General features: G+C 44.0%; 1 protein-coding gene across 6 annotated transcripts in view; it reads right to left on the minus strand.

Annotated features, from left to right (window-relative positions):
* USP4 (ubiquitin specific peptidase 4) overlaps positions 1 to 22610 on the minus strand; it is a 59802-nt gene that overhangs the window by 31192 nt on the left and 6000 nt on the right. For 4 of the 6 annotated variants that reach the window (XM_084839568.1, XM_084839567.1, XM_084839570.1 and 1 more), the window contains 6 exons: positions 16246 to 16373; positions 14791 to 14921; positions 8926 to 9052; positions 8190 to 8335; positions 7395 to 7456; positions 850 to 993 (listed from right to left, as the gene is read on the minus strand). In XM_084839568.1, coding sequence (XP_084695694.1) covers positions 850 to 993; positions 7395 to 7456; positions 8190 to 8335; positions 8926 to 9052; positions 14791 to 14921; positions 16246 to 16373 — 738 coding nt within the window. Of the gene's footprint in view, positions 1 to 849; positions 994 to 7394; positions 7457 to 8189; positions 8336 to 8925; positions 9053 to 14790; positions 14922 to 15409; positions 15557 to 16245; positions 16374 to 16708; positions 16887 to 22610 lie in introns of those variants that run through there. The other 2 variants (XM_084839565.1, XM_084839571.1) reach the window with 2 other exon arrangements.

The following is a 22610-nucleotide window of genomic DNA, read 5'->3' on the forward strand; positions in this document are numbered from 1 at the left end:
ACCTGATTTCCATCTCGTTCAACTTTCCCTTCCCATCCCAGCCTAATTTGATCGAGAGTCTCCCAGCCCTCTGGAGCAGATTGGGGGGGGGGGGCACAGGGGAATGAGGAATCTTTTCCACTGATGGATGTCATTCTATTGGTAGATAGACACTATTGGATACAACTCTAGGCCTCAATATCTCATTTAGCTATTTTAGTTTCTGGATATCAGCAGTTATATTGTAATTACAATGCCTTTAACAAGTAAAAGGGAGTATTTATTATATTTTCTTTTACTTTTCTGCTCTCTCTTTTATTATTCAGTACTACATTTTAACTATTGATCATTCTTACAATACCTGAGGGATATCACCATTGCCACTTTATAGCTGTGGAATTTGAAGTCAACAGACACTTATCCAAAGATAGCATTGGTGGGGTTTGACCCCAGTTTAAGTCCAATACTAACTAATGAACCAGATCAGCCCACAGGCACATTAGAGAGTTCACTATATCTGTCCAACCCCTATGTATGCTGGTCTTGGGGAACTATACTATGCTGCAATGTTGTCTCATCAGCTGTTGCATGACAAAGGGCTATTATGATAGAAAGGGCAGAATGGGTATGTCTTAACAGAATAAGTGGCGAAGGAATGTTAGAAGTTCCATGACACTGAAGCTAGAACAGTTCAACATTCTGTGCGTGCATGTATCTACCTAAACAGACAAGAGATATATAGCTAGCTTGCAAACAGTGGAGCTGTGACTCCCCCCAGGGCAGAACCTTATTTAATAAAGGAGAGAATGTATAAAGGTATTCAGAGAGAGGAAGTTACATAAAATACAGTAGACACATTCTTGCTCTTACCCTTTGCCAAGGCTGGCGAAGTTCAAACCATAGGAGTTATTGCTATCACCATTTGTAATGGCTGAAGAGGCAACTACTGAGGAGCAAGAGCTTGCTGATGATTTTGAAGAGGTAGCTAGATTTCCGCTAGTTGCAGTGCTTGATCTGGGAGAAAGAAGAAGTACTAATAATACTATCTGGGTTGGTTTATTTTTTAGAAGTCGTGAGATTCTGGAACTCACCTTTTAGTAGAGTTCACTATGTTAACCTGTTAAGTATTTTTGCGTTTCCAATACAGTAGGACAGAAGGAATGACTGAGATATCAGACTGAAGAGGAATATTGTTTATGAGACAGGGTGAGTACTAGTTTTCTAGTTCTACTCACTGGGCCAGTTGGCATGGTCAAAATAAGCCACAGTGGCTTATTTAAATCGCGGCACACGTGGAGCATAATTTCTATAATCATCGCCCAGGTACGGCTTCTTGTGTTGTCCAAAGCCAGGCAGCATGGCTTGCTGAAAGGTTAAACAACCCTCCAATAATCCTACAAGAGCCCATGGGTTACTGAAGGGTTGTTTCCCCCTCCAACAAGCCATGCCACGCAGGTTCAGACGACATGACAAGCTGCGCCCAGGCGGTGATTATGGAAATCATGTCCGGCACATCCCGTGATTCAAATAAGCTAGTGTCTTGATTGTGCAAACCAGGTAATTCTGTATGAAGTTTTCCTATTGTCAAATCACCAATCAGAACTTCTGCAATGTTTGATAAACAGTCAGGACCCCAGGACCCAGTTTTTAGTATGATGGAGCACACCACATGACTCCCCAAAGTTCAAATCTCAACCCTGATTAAGAGTTCTCTGAATTATTACTGGGAAAGACCCATGCTTTAGAATGTTTGATGCAGTCAGTCATGGGAGATAATACTGAGCTATATAGACTACTGATATTACCTCGTACAAGGCAGCTTGTCAGATCCATATTTGCATACAGTTACTTAAGCCTACTTTTCTCCCTACAGAACAGAAGGCATCCTATAAAATTTCCCTTCTTAGGACTAAAACTAATCTACTGGATCACTTTTTTTAAAAAGACAGCATAAGCAATATAATAGGTACACCTTGGCATAATCCACCACTGATCTGTAACTACAGTTTAACTACTTTGAGCAGTAGTCACCTCTTGGGGGCCAAGAAGATCCATGCTTTTCAATAATGATTCCTTGTAGAGCTTGTAAACACACTTCTGGAGGGCAAGTTCATTATTTTTGCTTAGCTCTCTCTACTTAAAACGGAGGGTGCATTTTTCCAAACAAGCCCTAGTACCAACAATATCTTCAGAGTGAGTAGTACACAAATGATTCCCAGCAAAAGTATATCTTGCAATTTGTCAGAACCCCCCTTCCTTGGTTATAAAAAATATTTCTGTGCAGTAGATGTAGGAGAATTTCACATGCTCGGAGGAAACTGTTTATGCCAGCTCAATATTGTGGACATTAGGCCAGATGAGAAAAAAAGCACAGTATATTGAACCTTAATGTGTTCTAGGCCAGAAAGGACCACACAGACGTGAATTTCTAGCTGTCACACATCACCTTGAACAATGCAGAGACCCAATCGGCTTCTGTTACATGGTATATCACCTGCCAGACTGCAGAAGGAATTCATGTGAGGATTTAGGGTTTTGTGTCATTAGTACACTGACACCAAACTCTTTCCATCTGATTCCAGGGAGACTCTGGGGCAGAGATCCCCAACCTTTTTGGATCTGTGGGCACATTTGGGAATTTGCTGGGCACTGCTACAAAATGCCTAATCAGTGGATTGGCACTTTGGCATCTACCTGTCACTTCTTATGGACCTTAGGCTGTGTCTTATTCAGCAAAAACGTTTGTTTCATGTCTAGTAGACACTACAACATTTCTTTGTCTCATTCAGCTAATTGCTGGCAGTGCAATGCAGCTAATGCTTCTTTTAAACAACTGTTTTGGGAATGTACAGAAAGTTGTTTCTTTTAGGGAGGAGGTTATTACACAAATTTTGTACTGGAACAGTCTTTAATATTCACTGATGTACCTGCTCTTTTAAATTATTTACCTGCTTCATGGAAATTAGTGAATGGTCGGCATAAATAACTCTGCACACTTTTGACAGCTAAAAGACTGATATTACAACAATGGAAGGATAAACACCCACCTCCTATAATGCAATGGATTGAGGATCTTACAGTGCTTTCAATATTTGAATGGGTGGTATATAGATACCTCCTTCAAATGGATACTTATTTGAATATTTGGTCCACTTTTGTTGAAACCCATGTATAATTGCTAGTATGCATTTCATAGAAATCCATGTATTAATATTTTTAAAATGGGGACAAAATAATACAACGTTTTTGAACTGCCCATGAGCACCATGTTGGGGACCCATTCGTGGGCACCATTGGAAGTGCCCACGGGGATCATGGCACCCGCAGGTGCCACACTCAGGGTTCTGCACAAATGTCTGAGATCACTGAGCTATATATGGGCTATTATTTATTTATTCATTCATTCATTCATTCATTCCATTTCTATACCACCCAATAGCCAAAGCTCTCTGGGTGGTTCACAGATATGAAAACCAACAAGCACACAGTAAAACAATGTAAACTATAAAACATTAAAACCACAATATAACAATATAACAATAAAACCAGAATAAAACCAGAATAAAACCAGAATAAAACCTAGCAGCAATGCAAAGATTTAAAATACAGATGTAAAACAGCAAAGCTAAAAGTTTAGAAAGCTAAAATGCTAAAATGCCTGGAAAATAAAAAGGTCTTCACTGGTGCCAGAAGGAATACAATGTAGGTGCCAGGCAAACCTCACTAGGGAGCTCATTCCACAGCTGGGGTGCACAGCAGAAGAGGCCCTCCTCCTAGTAGCCACCCGCCTCACTTCCTTTGGCAGGGGCTCACGGAGGAGGGCCACTGAGGATGATCTTAAGGTCCAGGCAGGCACATATGGAAGGAGGCTAACAAACTGAAGCTTAATGCAGACAAGACAGAGGTAGTTCTGGTCAGCAAAAATGGAAATCATGGAATAGGGTTTCTGCCTGTCTTGGGTGGGGGGTTGCACTTCCCCTGAAAAAACAGGTTCACATTTTAGGGGTGCTGCTTGACCCAAACTTTCCTACTTGATGTTCAGGTGGCAACTGTAGGGATGGAGTACTTTTGCCCAACGTAGGCTGTTGAACAACTGCACTCATTCCTAGAGCAGGCAGTGACATACACCTTAGTTGCCTCTCATTTTGGACTACTATAATATACCCTACAGGGGGCTGACTTTGAAAAGCATCCAGAAACTGCAGCTTGTGTAAAGTGCTGCAGTGAAAGTTCTGATCCGGGCTAGTCTTGTGGAGCATGTTACTTTATTGTTACTCCAGTTGCATTGGCTAGTGATCAATTTTCTGGCTTTATTCAAGGTGTTGGTTATTACCTTTAAAACCCTAAATGGATTGGGACCAGGATATCTAAAGAGCCATCTCCACCTGTATGATATTGCTCATCTTTAAGATCAATGGGAAGAGGGCTCTTCTGCATGTATATTTGAAATAGGGTTGGCAAGGATGCATGAGAGAGCCTTCTCCATGGTGATGTTGCCCAGCTGTGGAACGCATTGCCCTGAGACATCTAGCTAGCTCTCTATTATCTTTTCACAACCCCCTTAAGACATTTTTATTTCAGCAAGCTTGGATTCTTGCACTGAGCAGGGGGTTGGACTCGATGGTCGTGTAGGCCCCTTCCAACCCTACTATTCTATGATTCTGTGATTCAAGCATTCCATTTATCAAGCTATTTGGGTGTTTCTGCCACCCTATCTGTTTAATTCTTTTGTAGTATAAGATAGAGGTCCTGTTAGTAGGTGGCTCATCTGCCCATTTGAGTGGTGTTCAACCTGTCCTGGAAGGGGTTGAATTCCCCATTGAAGATCAGGTGAGCAGCTTGAGGGTGCTCCTGGATCCATCACTGTCACTTTAGGCCCCGGTGCCCTCGATGGCTAGGAGCATCTTTTATCAGCTTAGGTTGATATACCAGCTGCAACCCTATCTGGAGAGAGATAGCTTGGCAAGAGTTATCCATGCTCTGGTAACCTCCTGGTTAGATTATTGCAACGCATTGTATGTGGGGCTACCTTTGAAGACAGTGTGGAAATTCCGATTAGTTCAAAACAGGGCTGCTAGGTTACTATCTGGGTCCAGCCAATAGGATCATGTGATGCCAGTGCTTTGTCAACTGCACTGGCTTCCAGTCAGTTTCTGAGTCCAATTCAAGGTGTTGGTGTTGACCTTCAAAGCCTTAAATATGGCTTGGTATGACAGTGTCCCACTTCTCCTTCCGTATGGCTTTGTGTGAGAGTATCCCACTTCTCCTTCCAGATGACTTTTAGGTCATCTTTGGAGGCCTTTCTCCAGATGCCCCGCCAAAGGAAGCTGGGCAGGGGGAGAGAGGGCCTGCTCAGTTGTGGCACCCCACTTATGGAATGCCCTCCCCAGAAATGTTCGCCTGGCACATCATTATCTTTTCGGTGCCAGGCAAAGACCTTCCTTTTCTCCTAGGCATTTGAGAGACATCATTCTAGATTTTTATGGCTGTTTTATCTATTCCTGTGCTGTTTGTATTGTATTGCATTGTTTTAAATATTTGTATTGTATTTTGAACTGTTTCAATGGCATTTTAGCTTTTACCTGTTTGTAATCCACCCAGAGAATGTTGGTTATTGGGCAGATTAAAAATATAGTTAACAAATAATTAAATCAAAGACAGCATCTACTTAAGAAAACAATTGAGAAAATAAGACATGATTAAAAATGAACAAAGAATCTAGACCAGTTCTGGGCAATACATTTTATTCAGATTATCTTGTCAGCCGCTCACAATTAATGGCAAGGCAATGTGTCATTATTTTAGGAAGATGCTGAAAATGAAAGTCAACAAGTAATAATTTTCTACAAGGGAAGTACTATAAAATTGGAAAATCAATGTGAAGTTGAAGGACAGTAAGGGACAAATGGCATCACATGAACGGATTTCTCAGATAGTCACTTTTTGTTTTCAAATCACTCTAGAAGACCCATCACAAGCATTACAACGATCCCGTTCTCATGTCACGGCAGCAAATCCTAGGATTTAACCCAGGATTTGCAGGGATATGCACTGCCTGTGAGCCGCTTCTACTTTCTGTAAACAACCTCTGAGCATCGGCTGTGAGCGTTGCATGCAAGCCTGGACCACTGTGTTGTTTAGGGGCTAAACTACCCAATGGTTAACTCATGGTTTGTTGTGGGGTTAATCGCTGGGTTGTTTAGCCCCTAAACATCCCATCAATTCAGGTTCGCACATCACGCTCAACAATGTATGAACGAGCTGACTGGAGGATGCTGATTAAAAGCAGAAGTGGTGGGTATGCTGTAGGCAGCATGCCCACTCTCTCCTGCTCAACCCCCACAGCCCATGGGTTGTTTAAGCCATGGGCTGTCATTACATGAGAACTGCCTAATTGCCTGTTAGCTGCAATTCCATTAGAAGAAATTTTTTACTCCATATTAGAGGCACAGAATTTCACGAACACAGTTGGTTGCACAGTGGCTAAATGCTATTAGGGGAGCCACTGCCAGTTCTGTCCTGTCTCTCACTCAACCCAGTTTATACAACACAATTAGCTATGCCTGTGGCAACACAGCACCACTACCGCACGCTGTTTCACAGCAGAAGGTCTCAACACCACCTCTGGAATATTCTGCTTGTAGAAAGTGCCTCTGCCCAGCTTTCAGGGATGTAAACAGTAGCATCAGCTCCCAGTGCCCTTCCATCTCAGTCCCCTGCAGCACAGTCAACACTATTTACTAGGGTCCCTTGACTCTCTGTGTACATTTCGGGTGGGGGGGTATGCTTCTGCCAGCCCCCTTACACACAATTCTGGATCCATCCATTAAAAGGAACATATAACTCAGACTCATATATTTGCCCCAACATTTTGCAGTTCTGTGAATGGCATTACTCCACTAAGTTTTAACACATAGACACATTGTTTTAGTAAGTGACTTTGCAATAAGCTCAATTAAGAATGAAGTAGTGCTTAGAACAGACAGTTCTCTACTTTAAAAGCATTTCACCTCTTAAGAAAAAAACAATTCTTCCCATACAGTAAAAATAAGACTCATTTATTTAAACTATATGAATGGGAATATAGCTGGAAAGCACCCTTCTGGTACTAGTTTTTCAAGTCAATGAGTTGCTACTTCAATTTAAAAACTGCCTCAAATCGGACTTATTTAAGTATTTCTCTATCCTGCCCTTCACTTGAATGCTCTCAAAGTGGCTAATAATTTAAAACACAACAAAACATCATAAAAACAGAGCAGAGGAAGGGGGTAAAAAAGCTGGTGTCATGCCAGGTTAAACAGTAGCATCAGCTCCCTGTGCCAATTCAGACATTATAAAACCATGGTTTGGTGGTCAGGTTTTGGGATGTCTAAACTGAACCAGAGAGGAGGCAGTGTGAAGGGATAAATGCTTACTTTGTCTGAGAAGATTGTCTGGGCCATGAACCGTCTTCATTCTTCAATTCTATTAATACTATCTGGAAAGGAAACAAAAAAAATAAACTAAGCAGAGGAAGTGTTACCTATTAAATCTGTGCTTTTTTTGGCACCTTTTATAAAAATACAAGTAAACAAATGCTGCCTGGAATCTTTTGTCCAAGGCCCAAACTTGGGCCTTGGACAACCTCCACTCCCATAAGCAAACATCTCAGGGACATATAGGAGCCACTGATAGGCCTCTAGCCCAGCAGCACTTGCAAGAAGTTACCATTTAAGAAACCAGCACCTGCACATAAGTCACACAATTTTTGCGATCGCAACATGTCTTTTTCAGTCCACTACAATTGTACTAATCACACAGTGGCATGAACAGCCCCCATGTGCAGGTACCAGTTCTCACAAAAGGCACTTCTATATGAGTGCTGCTGGGATGTGAACTCAGCAGCGCTTGCATGTGGGCTGGGGGTCGTCCACACTTGGCCCAGTACTTTAGGAACTGGTTCAAGTTTCATAACATTTTGTATGATCACATAATGGTTGGATCCAGATTTAGTCATACTTACAGGTAGACCCACTGAAATCAATTGGGGGGGCCCTTAAGTTAGACATGACTACACCGAGTCTATTTATTTCAATGGGTCTACTCCAAGTATGACTAAATCTGGATCCAACCCAGCCTTTTTAAAAACTGCAACCTGATTCAACATCCACAGGGTGAGTAATACAGTATATAAAGTTTCAGAAAACTGTCAAAGTATGCAAACTTCTTACCTGTCCCTGATAGAGCCCCGCATCTTGTATAGTGCTGTCAAGTTTGCTTAGTTGCTCGTATGTATTACTCATGTATCTGCTCCACAGCCTAATTTCCTTTCCATCAGGAATACTGAACTGCTTTCGCATTTCTTTTTCAATGGTAGCTGATAAGAAAAGACAAAATTTTTACATGCTGTATTTCTGGGTGGTGGTGGTGGTGGTGGTAAAAGGTTATTCTAAGTGCAAAAAAATGGCTTATTTGCCAGTGGAAAATATACCAGAAGGGGCATGACTGAACTTATGCACAGTGGTTTCCCCTAAATTTAATATCTGACCTACAGCTGTAGGTAAATATAGTCTCACTTTAATCCAAACATGTCATTTTTCAAAATGCAACTAGAGTGATCTGGAGCTGAAAGCAGCAAATATTCATACTACTGAAAGAGTCTGCAGTGAGGGTTGTTTATACAAAAAGAGCTGCATCTGAAGCTGAGTAACTGCCAGTTCTAAAGGTCAATGATAACTAATGGAATGAAAGAGCAATCATCTATGAATATCAGAAAAGCAGCAGCATTTACCATTTCACAGGAAGAAACATTTTCAGTCTTTCCTTTCAGTGGACTGTGGAAAGAAAACTAGAAGGGACTTCCCCAAAATGGCAAAATATACCTTGCCCCATTTAGTTCTCTAACAAATGATTGCAGGAGACTAGTTGTTTTAAGATGTCTTACAATATTAGCAAACAACTACTCACCAACTGTGTCTGCTTTGCTGAAATAAGAGCTCACAAGATTAGCAGGATCACTGTTCTGACATAGTTTCAGCTCCAAAAGATAAACCTCTACTTTACAGTGCTTCACAAATAGACCATACTCCACAACCTATGAAGAAAAGGCTTCTTGTAAAACCAGAAAGGAAACATTTTGCTAAAGCTTCCACAGTCTAAATGGAAGGGCTCCTGCCCCAAAGTATTCACATTTTAACTTGGTAGATAACAGGGATGGTGGTCTAGAGAGTTTTGCACTAAGTAACATAAATCCTTGGCCGTAACACTAGTTTTGCAACTGGCTATGTGGCTTAACATAATCCAATTATAACCCAATCCTATGGATGTTCATTTGGAAAAAAGATCTACTGAGTTTGACTGCAGTCTTGTCTCTATTCTATTTATTTAAAAAAAGGAAAATTCAGCTACACAGGATACAGTTAATTATTGTTATCAGTCAGAACATTTTGTACATTCAGAACAATGGAAAATATACAAAGAGTAATGGGCAGCACCAGGTTTAATATGAACACCTTTCCAGGAGCTGCCCCCCACCCCACCCAAAAACTGCTCTGGAAAGTTGGGGGACACTCTGGTGCAGAATTGGAACATCTGATGTCTTAACAAGTTGAAAGTACATTTTGATCTGGGAGCCCAATAATATTTTTTAAATCCTATGACAAAACAGAATTCCCTCTAGCTTTCACACACAATTCCTGACTATAACCACTAGTATAGTGGTGCTTATATAGGACATTATCTTCTAACAAGCCATGGAGGTATTTATATTCTGACATCCCAAATTTAAACACTTAAAATAATTTTATTCTGTTTATCTGTAACCTAAACAAAAACATACTACACATTTAGTCTCCTTTGTACCTTGCAAGTATAAGTGAGTACTTGGTTTTAACATTTTTATAAATGTTCTATATTAATGTATTTTTGTAACATATTTTAGAGATATTTTTAAATATGCTAAGTGGTATAAACATCTATTAAACAAATAAATAAGAAGTGCCACATGACATTCAGTCCATTTATAGACAAATACTGTTTTATTACTTGGTTATTAGTGCTACCTCCCACATTTTTCACGGATCTAAATATACTATAATGTCACAGGAAAGGTAACTGCTCAAAACTAAAGGATTACTATTTGCAAGTAACAACATCCTTTTCATCTCCTTGCCTTACAACCCTGGAATCCAGTTATGCAGTGAAGTACCATGAAGGCTAGCTGCACCAAACAGCTACTCTGTTTCCCATTTGCTCATGATTGCATTACTCTTCCTATTTTACATTTACATCCCCTTTAAGAAATACATGAAAGAAACACGCTGTAGTAGAAATATGGAAATGTTTAAGCCTTTTTCTTATTTTGAGAATGGAGGCATTTCTACATATTTAAGATTCTCTCAGACTGCATTAGCAGGTATCATACTTCATCTCAGTTACCTATTTGATTCAAAATATAGCATACAACGGAACTTGCTATAACAATTGTTTGGCGTTCTGCCATGTTTCTGGAGAACGTGTGCATATTACACAAAGACACACACTCTTACAGGCCACGTTCAGATGATCATGGGGAGGGGGGGAGAACCCATCGTGGCTTCTCCCTCTCACCCCTGTGCATGGCGTGTGCATGCCTGTTGTTTACATGATTACCCACACTGCAAGGCAGGTTGGCATGTCGTGCAAACCCAGAACATGTGGGGGGTGGCTTCGTACCCACCCTACAACCCAAGACGTGCACAGTAGGGGATGTAGGGTGGGTACAAAGTCACTCCCTCTGTGTGCCAGTTCGCATGACACACCAACGTGCGCTGTAATGCAGATAGTTATGTAAAAAATGGGTGCACAGGCAGGGGGAGATGCCACGGTGGCTTCTTTTCCCCCTGTGATCATCTGAACATGTCCACAGAGTTCCACTGGAAAGAAAAGATCTGTGGTAGAAGAAATAGTTAGGACAAACAAGTACAAGTGTAGCGTGTCACTGATTCCAATGCCACTTCCTTTCAAGCAAGCATACTTAAGATTATAGACTTCATAAGGCAAAGTTGGTATCAGAAGACAGGAACTTCTGATGTCATTTAATGTCCCTGCATCATGTATTTAATGTAAACTGCATTATATCATATATAAATTAACTTGAAAGGAAAAAATACTTTCCTTGTTATATACATTTCTATATGACTCAAACTGACGACACAGGATTGTCAAGGAAATGACTCCTATTAACAAGTGTTAAGTCTTGTAGTGCTAGCTCTAGAACAGATTACCACCAATGCAGCTTGTGTCACTGGGCTAGTTCATACGATCACCACAGCCCACCATGGCTTATTTAAGCCACAGTAAGTTGCGGTGCGTGCCAGCAGCCCTTTTTAATATGCAAGCCACAGCAGGTGGTTTATTGTGACATCCAAATCTGGTGCAGGGTGGGTTGTTGGCATGGTTAACAAACCACGAACAACCCTAAAACATGCCAACAACCCACCCTGCCCAGGTTTGGACATTATGGTACATCATGGCCCTCCAGCCCGCCACAGCTTGAATAATTCTCAATGGCCACCAGCACACACCACAACCCACCATGGCTTAAATAAGCAAGAGGGATGCACTGACTATGCAAACCAGGTCAAATCTGCCAGGAGTTTGTGCTTTATTAGATTATATTAACCCTGCAACTCAAAACTCCTTATCACTGACATTTACCTCTCGAAATACTGACATTTTCTTTTAACAATATTATTTAATGCTTCATTTGCATGTGAAAGAAAAAAATCAAAATAAGGCTAAGATCTTATAAGCCCACCCAACCAGGAAAATGGCAAGGGGGCACTTGTCTCTGCCCTGTGATCTTAGATGTCTTACCCACTGACTATAAAATCGGAAAATTAAAAAAGGTTATAACCTTTTTCCACCAAAGGAGTTTTCCTCTGACCATTCAAATGTGTAATGAAAACAAACTCCTCCCCAATTCACACTTCCCTGCTAGATTAAAAAGTTGTTTTATTGTTCTTACCACCCATCCACCAGAATTCATTATGCATTTGAATGGCCAGAGGAAAATGCCTTTGAAAGAATTAATTTTCTACAAGGTCTTGTAGGAGTATCCTTGGCTGAGTTACCAATTTATTATAACTTTTTTATTTGAGGCCAGAATTGGACCACATTTGCAGACATAAAATAAATGTCTGCAAATTGACATGCAAATTGCCTGCAAATTGACATGCAAATTGCCCTTTTGATAAAATGAACCCTGCAAAATTTCAGGTAAGTATAAGGGGCTTTATGCAAGCAGTCATTCAAGTTTTCAAAAAATGCCCTCCCTGTTCTGTGGTTTAATGGGCAATTTGCATGAACATTACACGCAGAGACACAGGTCTACACCTTTACCAGGCACAGTCCGCAGTTCACTGTGGAAGCTGGAGCACAGCATTTACTCCAACTTCAGAGCTGAGATACTGCATGAAAAGAAAGGCAGGCAGCATTGAGTGTGCATGCCAGATGCTTGTACGCCTTAGGTCGGTGACTTGGCACATCCAAGCCCACCTAGACCATCCTGGCATGAGGCAGGAAAAGCAAACTGAAACACCCTTGCCAGACACAGTCCCCAGATTAGTGCAGGGGCACTGTGCTGGAGCAGCAAAGTGCTCCAAGGTTATAGCTGAGATACTGGACTGAAAGAGCAGCAAAAGGAGCAGTGGCGGGAGGAGGCAGCATTGAGTGTGAATGCCAGATGTGCATATGCCTTAGGTCCATGACTTGGCACACTCAGTGACACAATCACCAACCTCAGCTATACCACTCTGGCACATGGCAGAGAGGCACTGAGAAAACCAACAACTGAAACACTTTTGCTAGGCACAGTCACCCAATCAGAGCTGAGGCACTGTACTGGGGCACCAAGCGTTCCATGGTCAGAGTTGAGATATTTACCCAAAGAAACACAGATGAAAATTAAGACAAAACAGAAGGGGGAGATAAGGGGCTGGGTGCAGCAACGGTGTGAGTGGGGGAACTTGCTTGGGATGTTCAGGGTGTGGAATCCCATCTGTGGAAGGTAATTTTGAGTAACACCAGCTTCACACACACACACACACACACACACACACCATTCCACATTGTGATGCAACTGATCATTTGGCAGCAGAAGAAAGCTATAGTATTTAGATTTTTATTTAATATTTTGTATGTATATATTATATTAACATATAGAGGTTGGTGTAAAGCAGCACAACAGTAAAACAACAAGGAGGCTCTGGATCCACTGTGGATTCAAGAAACTGTTTCAGCTTCGGCCCTCATCAGTAGCTGTGCTGTTAAATGGTAGGGAGTAGTATAATGCTTATGAATTGTCCTCCAGATTAAGGTCATTGGGACTAAGAGACTCAGTCTATAGATCCAGAAATTCTCCTTTCTGTCAAGCATGTCATTATGTTTTTTTTTTGGTCTATCGGTCCCAATGGCCTTAATCTGGAGGACAATTCGTATGCATTATACCACTCATACCTGTTTTTTTCTCTTAAGGAACTTTACTCTCCAGGCATTCCAAACTGCCACTCCTAATACCCATTTAACAGCACAGTTACTGATGAGGGCAGAAGCTGAAACATTTAGCTTAAATGTATTTTTTGAATACTCGGTTGCTAGTCTTTCTATCTTTCTTATATTATATTAATATGTATATTCCCAACCTGAAAAATTTCCTATGGACACCCATGGCTCCCCCGATGTGCACTCTGCCATACTTTATCCCAACTACTGAACCCTCTTTAGCGCTAGGAAGCTAAATTGCAAGGCATCAGCCCTCCCACTTCCTTCAAATTTCCCTCTAATTTAGTAGAATGGTGTCAGGGATGAGTGAAAGTCATTGCGCTGGAGCGGAACCTTGTTAAATTCTAAAAATGGAAATGTATTTAAAATTATGGGTACTTGATTGAGAGTTTGACCATTTCACCCTTTTAAACACCTTTACTCCAAAAGATTTCAGTATTAAGGCTTTTATTAAAGAAAATCACCAAACTCATCAGTTTTAAACAGTTCATCCGATTTTAAGACTAATACGCAATGACACTTCAGATCTACACAGCTACATCTTTTGTTTTAAAAGCAAAAGTATATTTGGCGGTTCCTTGTACGTGATCAGGTATTTTTCAAACTGAGAGCAGTAGCTTATACCAGTCAAGTCTAAGAAACACTCTGCTCTATACTTTTCTCTCTCCCTCCATCACCATTCCCCCACCACCCATCTTCTCTCACACATAGCACATTATACTCTTAGGACCACATTTTTTCTATGCTCCTGTAGGAAAAATAATGCAAACTGTTGTATGCGAAATTAGTGCATACACAAGTGTATGGAAGTAAATATAAAAAATGTGGCCCTTACCATATGGACTTCATCCTGTGATCTAGTTTAATTAGCAGAGAATAGGGCAACCAGAGAGAAACTTTCCCTTCTATTCGACATTAGCTAAACAAAGGAATGTTCTGTACATCATTCTGACATTTCAGGAGATCGCAGCACATCAAAATAATGAGAATAAATGATTTTACCCATTTCCAGTTCTTCTGAAAATGGGGTACATTGCACCTGATACAATATACCCCATTCTCCTATGCACTGGTTAAAATGACACCTAGATAGTACTTATATAGTGCACTTCCTCTTGAATCTGAAGAGAAAATGCACAGGGCTTCTCTGTGGGTGTGAGGAGTGGCTTTAAGGAAACAAGACTACAGCTGCAATCCTGGGAGTAGGTCCCACTGGATTCAGTGGAATTTATTTCTGAATAAACATGCATACAATGCACTGTAAGTCATACAAGGATCATTAACGCTTACTTTTCTCACAATTGGCTGCTCCCCCTCTATACAACCATACCAGTTTATTAATTTATTCCAGGCTTCAGTAGGAACCAACACATAATCCAACTCATCGATGAGGTGCTCTTTCAAGGTCTGAGCTTCTGAATCTAAAAAGGGAAGGAAACATAGTAACATACAGGAAGATGAGCCAATCTATGTGAAATCCTGAATAAAACTCAACACACATACATGGAGCCATCCTTCAAAACTCAGATGCTTTGGAAGATCTCCACAGGCAATTCAAGTAGTCATATTAAAGTGAGTCTTTACTCAGAGAGACTATTATTGTGCCAACTAATTTCTGGCACTCCCTTCCACAATAAATAAATGTTTTGAATGCTGTTCAAATAAATCGGCAAACTAGACAGCATTTAAAATTTGCTAAAGGAACAAGGCAGAACTGGAAGACACTTTATGTACACTACTGTGATCTGAAGATTTCAATGCATTTACACCAGGGATGTAAACGTACTAGAATTCCTTATGGTGGTAAACAGACCTTAGTGATTTCCTAGTGAGAGCAAAGCACCCATACTATTTTTTGCTGAGAAATCCAAAATGGCTGCACTTTTCCACAATATGTATCACTTTAAACCTGTTAAGGGGCTGTTCAAGTATTTCCACCAGAGTGAGAGGGGGTCTCAGGATTGTGTGCTTTCTCCCTTCTCCTGTTGCCACAAGGAAGTTCCTTGAAGTGAGAGGAGTACAGCACAGGAACATGAAATCCCAAGGGCCAGTATCTCTGGAATGTCAAGAGAACAACATATGAAGATGTCTTTAGATTTTAAGTTATCACCTTACCAAGGTCAACTTGTTTCACAAACCTGAGCTTTGTTCTGAGCCAAGGAAACTGACATGGAATTGCAGCTCAGAGGGGTAAGGGAAAAACTTATTCAAACATCTAAAGAACATAGCTGAGCACATGATGTGTAATGATTTTAAGTTCCATGACCCTCCATATAACAAGCTAATATTGTTTTCTGACCAACTAATCAAATGAAGCAGATGTACTGGTTAGCTCTCTTTATATTTCTGTTTATAAAAACACAAACTATTTTCAGCCCTAGCCATAACTTCAGTAGAGTGAAAGAATGGGAAGTAAGAAAAACTACAGGAAGGGTGTGAGAAGCCACAGATGAGAAACTAATTCAAGGGTGGAACCTCTCAGCTAGGATTACAGTAGCTGCTGCAGTGACAATTATGCAAGAGACCAATCATGGCTTTTCATAGCAAATAATTTATTATAGGGGAGATCCAATCCTTGTTATAGAGTTAAGAAAACACATCGGGAAGAAATTGCAACTGGCCTCAGAACATACTCCAGAAGTAGTACATGACGTTTGGCTTCCTCCCAGTTTTTGAGACCTTTCCAAAACCATGATTCCAGGTTCTACTCCACAACCTAATCCCCCTTCTTCCTGAAACCTTTACCTGCGAAAAGCCCCGAGTTATCAATCGGTCCCGGAAAGAGGTTGGGCTCTCCAACGTTGTAGAGGTCCCAGCTGTCAAAGCCCACATATTTCTTCCACTGTTTGAACCACCGACTGTCAATCAGATACCTACAATAAGACGAAAGATGCGTCAAAACAAAGAAACAGGCCGAGAAGAGAGGAACCAAACTGCAGGAGCAGACGGAGCAGAAGGGTGACTCAGCACCAGCGCCGAACGGCCCCGAGACGTCCTCCTAAGACCGGCACCGGACGCCCCAGTTGGCCCGCGCGCCCCAACCCCCCTCACCTCGTACGCGGCCGCACCCAAAGCCCAGCAGCCCGACCGCGGAGAGGACACGCGCGGCCCGCCCTGGCGCCGAGAGGCGGAACGAGCCGCCGCGGCCTCCGCCGCGCCCGCTGGCCCACAACCGCCGCCGCCGCCGCCAGCCCCGCTCCCGCCTCACCAGGACTCCCCCGGCCGCAGAGCCGCCCCCAACAGCGGCATAAGCTCGGCCCGCTGCGTCCCGGCGTCCGGCCTCAGGCCAGCAGCGGCTCCGCCGCCCTCCAGCCCGACTTCGGCGGCCGCCATGATGCCAGTGCGCGCTGCCGGCTGGCCGTCCCCGACTACGGATATCCTCCCTCGCCCAGCCGCACGCCCGGGACGCCACTGCGCAAGTGCGAGGTCGCTTCCGCCGCTGCGTGGCTGAGGACGTCAAGCGGCGGGCGGCCAGGCTGTGCGCGGGAGAGACGCGCCTCCGCTCGGGGGGGGCGGGCGCCGCGCCGGAGATCTCCGTGCTCTGGGCTGTATCCAGTTGGTCCGACATAGACTGGGCGTATTTCGTTGGAATACTGAGCTTAAGTTACATACACTGAAATGTTTTTTGTATTCGATTTTGTATTGATACGTTTGCTTTGCTTTTCAGTGTTGTCTCATGATGTGTCTCTTGGGACGCTTTGGGTAGGCTTACTGTAGAAAATCGGCATATAAATGTTAGTAATAATAATAATAATAATAATAGACCATTGACATGAATGAGACTTAAGTCAGACTAACGTGGGCTACAACGTTCTTGCTCAAACTCGATTGCAATTCCCAGGTGTAAATAGATCCTTGATTCATTCATTCGAGACATTTTTATTTATTTATTTGTAACATTTACATTCTGTCTTTTCCTCCAAGGAAGCAAGGGTGCATGCATGATCCATTTTATCCTCACAACAGCCCTGTGAGGTAAGCTAGGCTGAAAGTCAGGGACTGGCCCATGTTCACCCTATGAGCTTCATGGCCAAGTGGGAACCTGAACTCGGTTCTTCCTAGTCCAGCACTCTACTACAGCACACTGGCCAATGAGGCTGGCCCTATCATTAGGCAGAGTGAGATGGCTGTCTCAGGCAGCGGATATTGAGAGGATGAGCTGTGCCCCAAAGGCAGCAGTGTTTGCTTGCTGTCGGCCTGGCTGTCTCGTCTAGTTGCTGGCCTTCAATATGTTATGGACATCACTGTTAGGATAGACCTGTGATCAAGCACGCAGGCATCCTGGGCCATGCCCTCCAGCAGGTAGCCCACCACTGCTCTGCTCAGTGGATGCAGGCTGGTGCCACCATGGCATTGCAGCACTGGTTTCAGTGGGCAGCAACCAGGAGCTGGGCGGAGTAGCGAGCAAGTGGTGGCAAGGTGTTGGAAGACAGAGTTGTGTGCGCCAGGCAGCATGCCCTGGCCCCCTCAGGTGTTGTGGAGGATGCTGTCCTATGGCCAGTTTTGAAGTAAGAGTCAACTGCCAGTCTGGTCTGCTGCTATAGGTGGAAGCATCTATTTTGCTGCCTCAAGGCTGGCCCTGGGAAAAGTCCTGTGGATCACACTACTTCTAGTCTAGGGGTGGGGAATGTGTGGCCCTCCAGATGTTGTTGGACTACATGTCCCATCTCCATCCATTGGCTATGCCAGCTGGGGCTGGTGGAGCTGGAGTTCAGGAACATCTGGAGGGCCACACATTCCCCACGTCTGCTCTGACATAGCATCCTGAAAGCCCCTGAGCAGGGCATGGAGACAATGGCATTGTCTCCCCTCCCCAGCAACTGGGATTAAGTGGCATATTGTCTCTGTATACGGAAGCTCCATTTAGTTACCATGGCTGATAGCCATCAATAGTCCTTAATAGATTTGAAGTAGGCTGGATGTGAAGCCATTGAGGGAGCAATCCTATGGCCCCTAGACAGCATCTAGGATACTTCAGATTCCTGGATCTGGGGTCGGAGACAGTGCTCCGATCTTGGAATCCGTGTTCCACTCCCCTCCATCACTGCCACCCAACAGCCAGCACGGAAGAACTGTACCGGCTGCCTCTCCAAGGTTGTGAACTCAACCTTGGAGAGGAGGTAAAGGGGGTGTTCTGGTGGGTGGGAAGGGGAGGAGGCTGGAGAGGCCAGGATACAAGCTATCCAGAGGCCTCTCCAGCCTCCTTCCCTCCGTCTAGCGAAAGCCCATCTAGTGAAAGAGCAGATCGGGGGGAGCAGCAGAGGTGATGATTGCCTCCATTGCTCCCCCTGCTCTGCCCTGGATGCTCATAAGCCTCTGAGTTTGGAGGCAGAAGTCATAGGATTGGGCCCTGAGATGAGTTAAATCAGGAGTGTTGAATTGCTTTCAGCCCGAGGGCCAAATTCCACCAAAAATACCAGCATATTTTAGCTTAAGCTCTCACTGCCAGTAATGAAGCCTTGGGAGAGGCATTTCAACCTTTTAGAATGGGGGAGGAACTGCAAAAAAGCTGGGGAACCACCCAACGGGGGAAAGGGGGTGGGGCCGGGCTCTCTGGGGAACCTCAGAGGGCTGAATTGAGACCCCAGGCGGGCCAGAGTTGGCCCTCGGTTCTGCACCCCACTATTAAATTTTAGCACATGCTGCAGCATAAGGATTAGCTGTTCTGTGACAGTGAAGCAGCTTCATCTGTCAGGTTTTAGCTTTTTAGCTATTATCCTGACACAGCACTTTCTTCTCCTTAAAACCAGATTACCCCTGCAGAGCCTTTAAAGGGGACATGGCCTGTATTGTTTGAAAAATAACAGTGAACATCCAGACATTTCATTTTGCAGTTCATGCCAAGCAAAATTCTAATTTTATTTATAAATTATAAATACATATATATATATATATATATATATATATATGTTGGGCCCGAAGGGCAATCTGGGGATTCTGCTCATGTACCAGTCACCCCGCTGCACAACAGTCTCCCTGGCCAAGGTGCTTGAGGTGGTCTCTGATGTGCGTGTGCAGACCCCTAACTTGTTGGTGTTTGGGGACTTCAGTGTACATTCAGAGGCCATCCTCGTGGGGGCGCCTCGGGACTTCATGGACACCATGATTTCCTGGGAGCTGTACCCTATTCCAACTGGGCCCACCCATGTAGCCGGTCCTGCGTTAGACCTTGTGTTTGTTTCCGGAGAGGTGGGGCGTGCTCTGGAAATCAGGGGTATATCCACCACCCCCTTGTCATGGTCAGATCACTACCTAGTGGGGTTGGGGTTGACCCATTAAGATGGTCCGCCCCAGGTGTCTTATGGCACCAAATGGATTTCTGACTGCGCTTGGGGATTCTTTGGAGTACGCAGACAGCCGCTTGGTCGAGACCCTGGTGGGTGGCTGGAATGCTGCAATCGCTGGGGCATTAGACCGGGTGGCTCCGAAACGCCTTCTCCCCCAGAATAGAGCTCAGGCTGCACCATGGTTCACCCCACGGTTGCGAGCTCTGAAGAGGGAGGTGAGATGGCTAGAGCGCCAGTGGCGGAAATCTCACTCCGAAGATTATCAGACATGGGTTAGAGCTGTAGCTTCAGCCTATCATGTGGTGATAAGAGTAGCAAAAAAGGATTTTTATGCTTTCTCCATCGCGTCCTCAGAGTGCTGTCCCAGGAGACTGTTCCAAGTGGTCTGGAACCTGGTCGGTCCAGTTGTTCCGGAACCAATGGAGCATTCTAGGGCCTCCTGTGATGAGTTTGCAAAACACTTTGCGGATAAAATCGACTCGATCAGGAGTGCTATTCCGTGCACTGTGGATACAGTTAATGAACAAGGGGCAGCCAGTGGCAGACCAGTTGTGTGTGAGCATTTCCAGCTTCTTTCTTCCGAGAAAGTGGGCAAGGTGCTTTCATCTTTAAGGCCAACCACCTGCTTACTCGATCCTTCCATCTTGGCTCATTATGAGCTGCAGGGAGAGGGAGGGAATCAAGGCAGTGGTGAATGCCTCCCTTGAGGAGGGAGTGATGCCATCAGCCCTCAGGGAGGTAGTGATAAGACCACAGTTAAAGAAGCCCTCCTTGGATCCCCAAGACTTGAACAACTTTGCCCGGTCTCAAATCTGTCATTTTTGGGCAAGGTGATTGAGCGAGTAGTGGCGTTGCAGTTGCAGGCACACTTGGAAGAAGCAGATTATCTGGATCCATTTCAATCGGGCTTGAGGCCTGGGCATGGGACAGAAACGGCTTTGGTCGCCCTGGTGGATGATATGGGGAGGGCTCTGGATAGGGGCAAATGTTCCTTCCTTGTTCTCTATCTTTCAGCAGCTTTTGATACCGTCAACCACGGTATCCTCCTGGACTGCCTGGAGGGGTTGGGCATATTGGACACCATATTACAGTGGTTCCGTTCCTCTCTGGCAGGTACCAGAGGGTAGCTCTGGGGGAGGAGACTTCAGACCCTTGGCTGCTCACTTGCGGGGTGCCACAGGGTTGTATTCTCTCCCCGATCTTATTTAACATCTATGTGAAGCCACTGGGGGCTATCATCAGGAAGTTTGGGGTGCAGTGTCACCAATATGCGGATGACATGCAACTCTACCTCTCATTTAAATCCTCGCCAAGGTTGGCTGTAGAAACCCTGTCCAAGTGCTGGAGTCGGTGAGTGAGTGGATGGAAAGGACTCTGCTGAAACAGAACCCCAACAAAACTGAAGTAGATTTGGTGGGAGACAAGGGGAGGTTGGGGGATGTTGACCTGTAGGGTGCAGCTGCCCCTGAAGGACCAGGTCTGCAGTCTGGGGATCATTTTAGACTCCCAGCTGTCCATGGAGGCTCAGGTGTCAGCCGTGAGCCAGGTGGTGCTGTACCAACTCCATCTGATACGGTGGCTGCACCCCTACTCCCTAACCATCTGCTCCCCTCAGTAGTTCATGCCCTGCTCTCCTCTCATCTAGACTACTGTAATTCACTCCATGTAGGGTCACCCTTGAATACGGTTTGGAAGTTGCAGCTGGCGCAGAACACGGCAGCCCGCCTGATTAAAGGCAGCTGTCAGCAAGACCACATCACTCCAGTGCTGAAGGAGTTACACCAGTTACCAGTTGTTTTCCGGGCCCAATTCAAGGTGTTGGTATTAGCCTTTAAAACCCTATATGGTTCCGGCCTAGTCTATCTTAAGGAGCACCTCCAGTAACACCAGGAGGTGCTCAATGAGATCAGCCTCAGAAGGCCTTCTCTCTGTCCCATCAGCCAGGATAGCTAGGCTGGTGAGGACTAGGGAGAGGGCCTTTTATGTGGGGGCCCCCACTCTGTGGAATTCCCTCCCTAGTGAGCTCCACCATGCCCCCTCTTTGATGAGCTTCCACCGGGCTTTGAAAACCTGGCTGTTCAGGCGGGCATTTGGGGTGGGTTAGGTTTTTTTAGAGCAATGTTGTTTTGTTCAGTTGGTTATGTAAATGTGTTGTATTTTGTGTTGTTATTCGTATTGTACGCCTCCTAGAGTGGCCAAGTAGCCAGTCAGATGGGCGGCTGATAAATCTAATAAATAAGTTTCAAAGACAAAATAACTTGTGACTAAGCAATAAACATTACTACTTTACAGCTAGGCTAGAATAGGTTATACACCTCATTGACAGCAATTTCTGTCCTGGATATGTTAAGGTTTCACCATGTCCTGATTTAAACACAGCAGAATTTGCCTATAGTAATTTTAATAATTATCGCCACATTTTTCTTGAGTGAAAAGTCCTCTTTGTGGTTGGTACCAAAGTCTATGAATTTGTGCCAAGTATTGTAAAAATGATCTATAGTAAGTTGCTTCAGTTGGGCTTGAACTTGTTTAGTGAGTTATTCCATGAGGGCCAATTTCCATAGCCTCTTCATCCAATTCTTGAGTGAAAATTCTTGTTCAGATTTCCAATTGGCTGCAGTTTTCAGCCTCACTCTTAAATTAAAATATGTCTGAAAAACCTGTGGACCACAGTCAGCCCCAAACTTTTTCTGACCAATTCTGTTTAACCCTCAGTTAATCCTGCTGCTGCTTTATCACCCTTACTTCACCTTTGCCTTTGTATTTTTACAGCCCAGCCCTAACAACACTTGCTCAGACATCCTGTCGATTTTAATGGAACTT

The sequence above is a fragment of the Heloderma suspectum genome, chromosome 2 (assembly GCF_057233095.1).
Source record: "Heloderma suspectum isolate Gila_16-S chromosome 2, 16-S_ref, whole genome shotgun sequence".
Taxonomy (NCBI): domain Eukaryota; kingdom Metazoa; phylum Chordata; class Lepidosauria; order Squamata; family Helodermatidae; genus Heloderma; species Heloderma suspectum.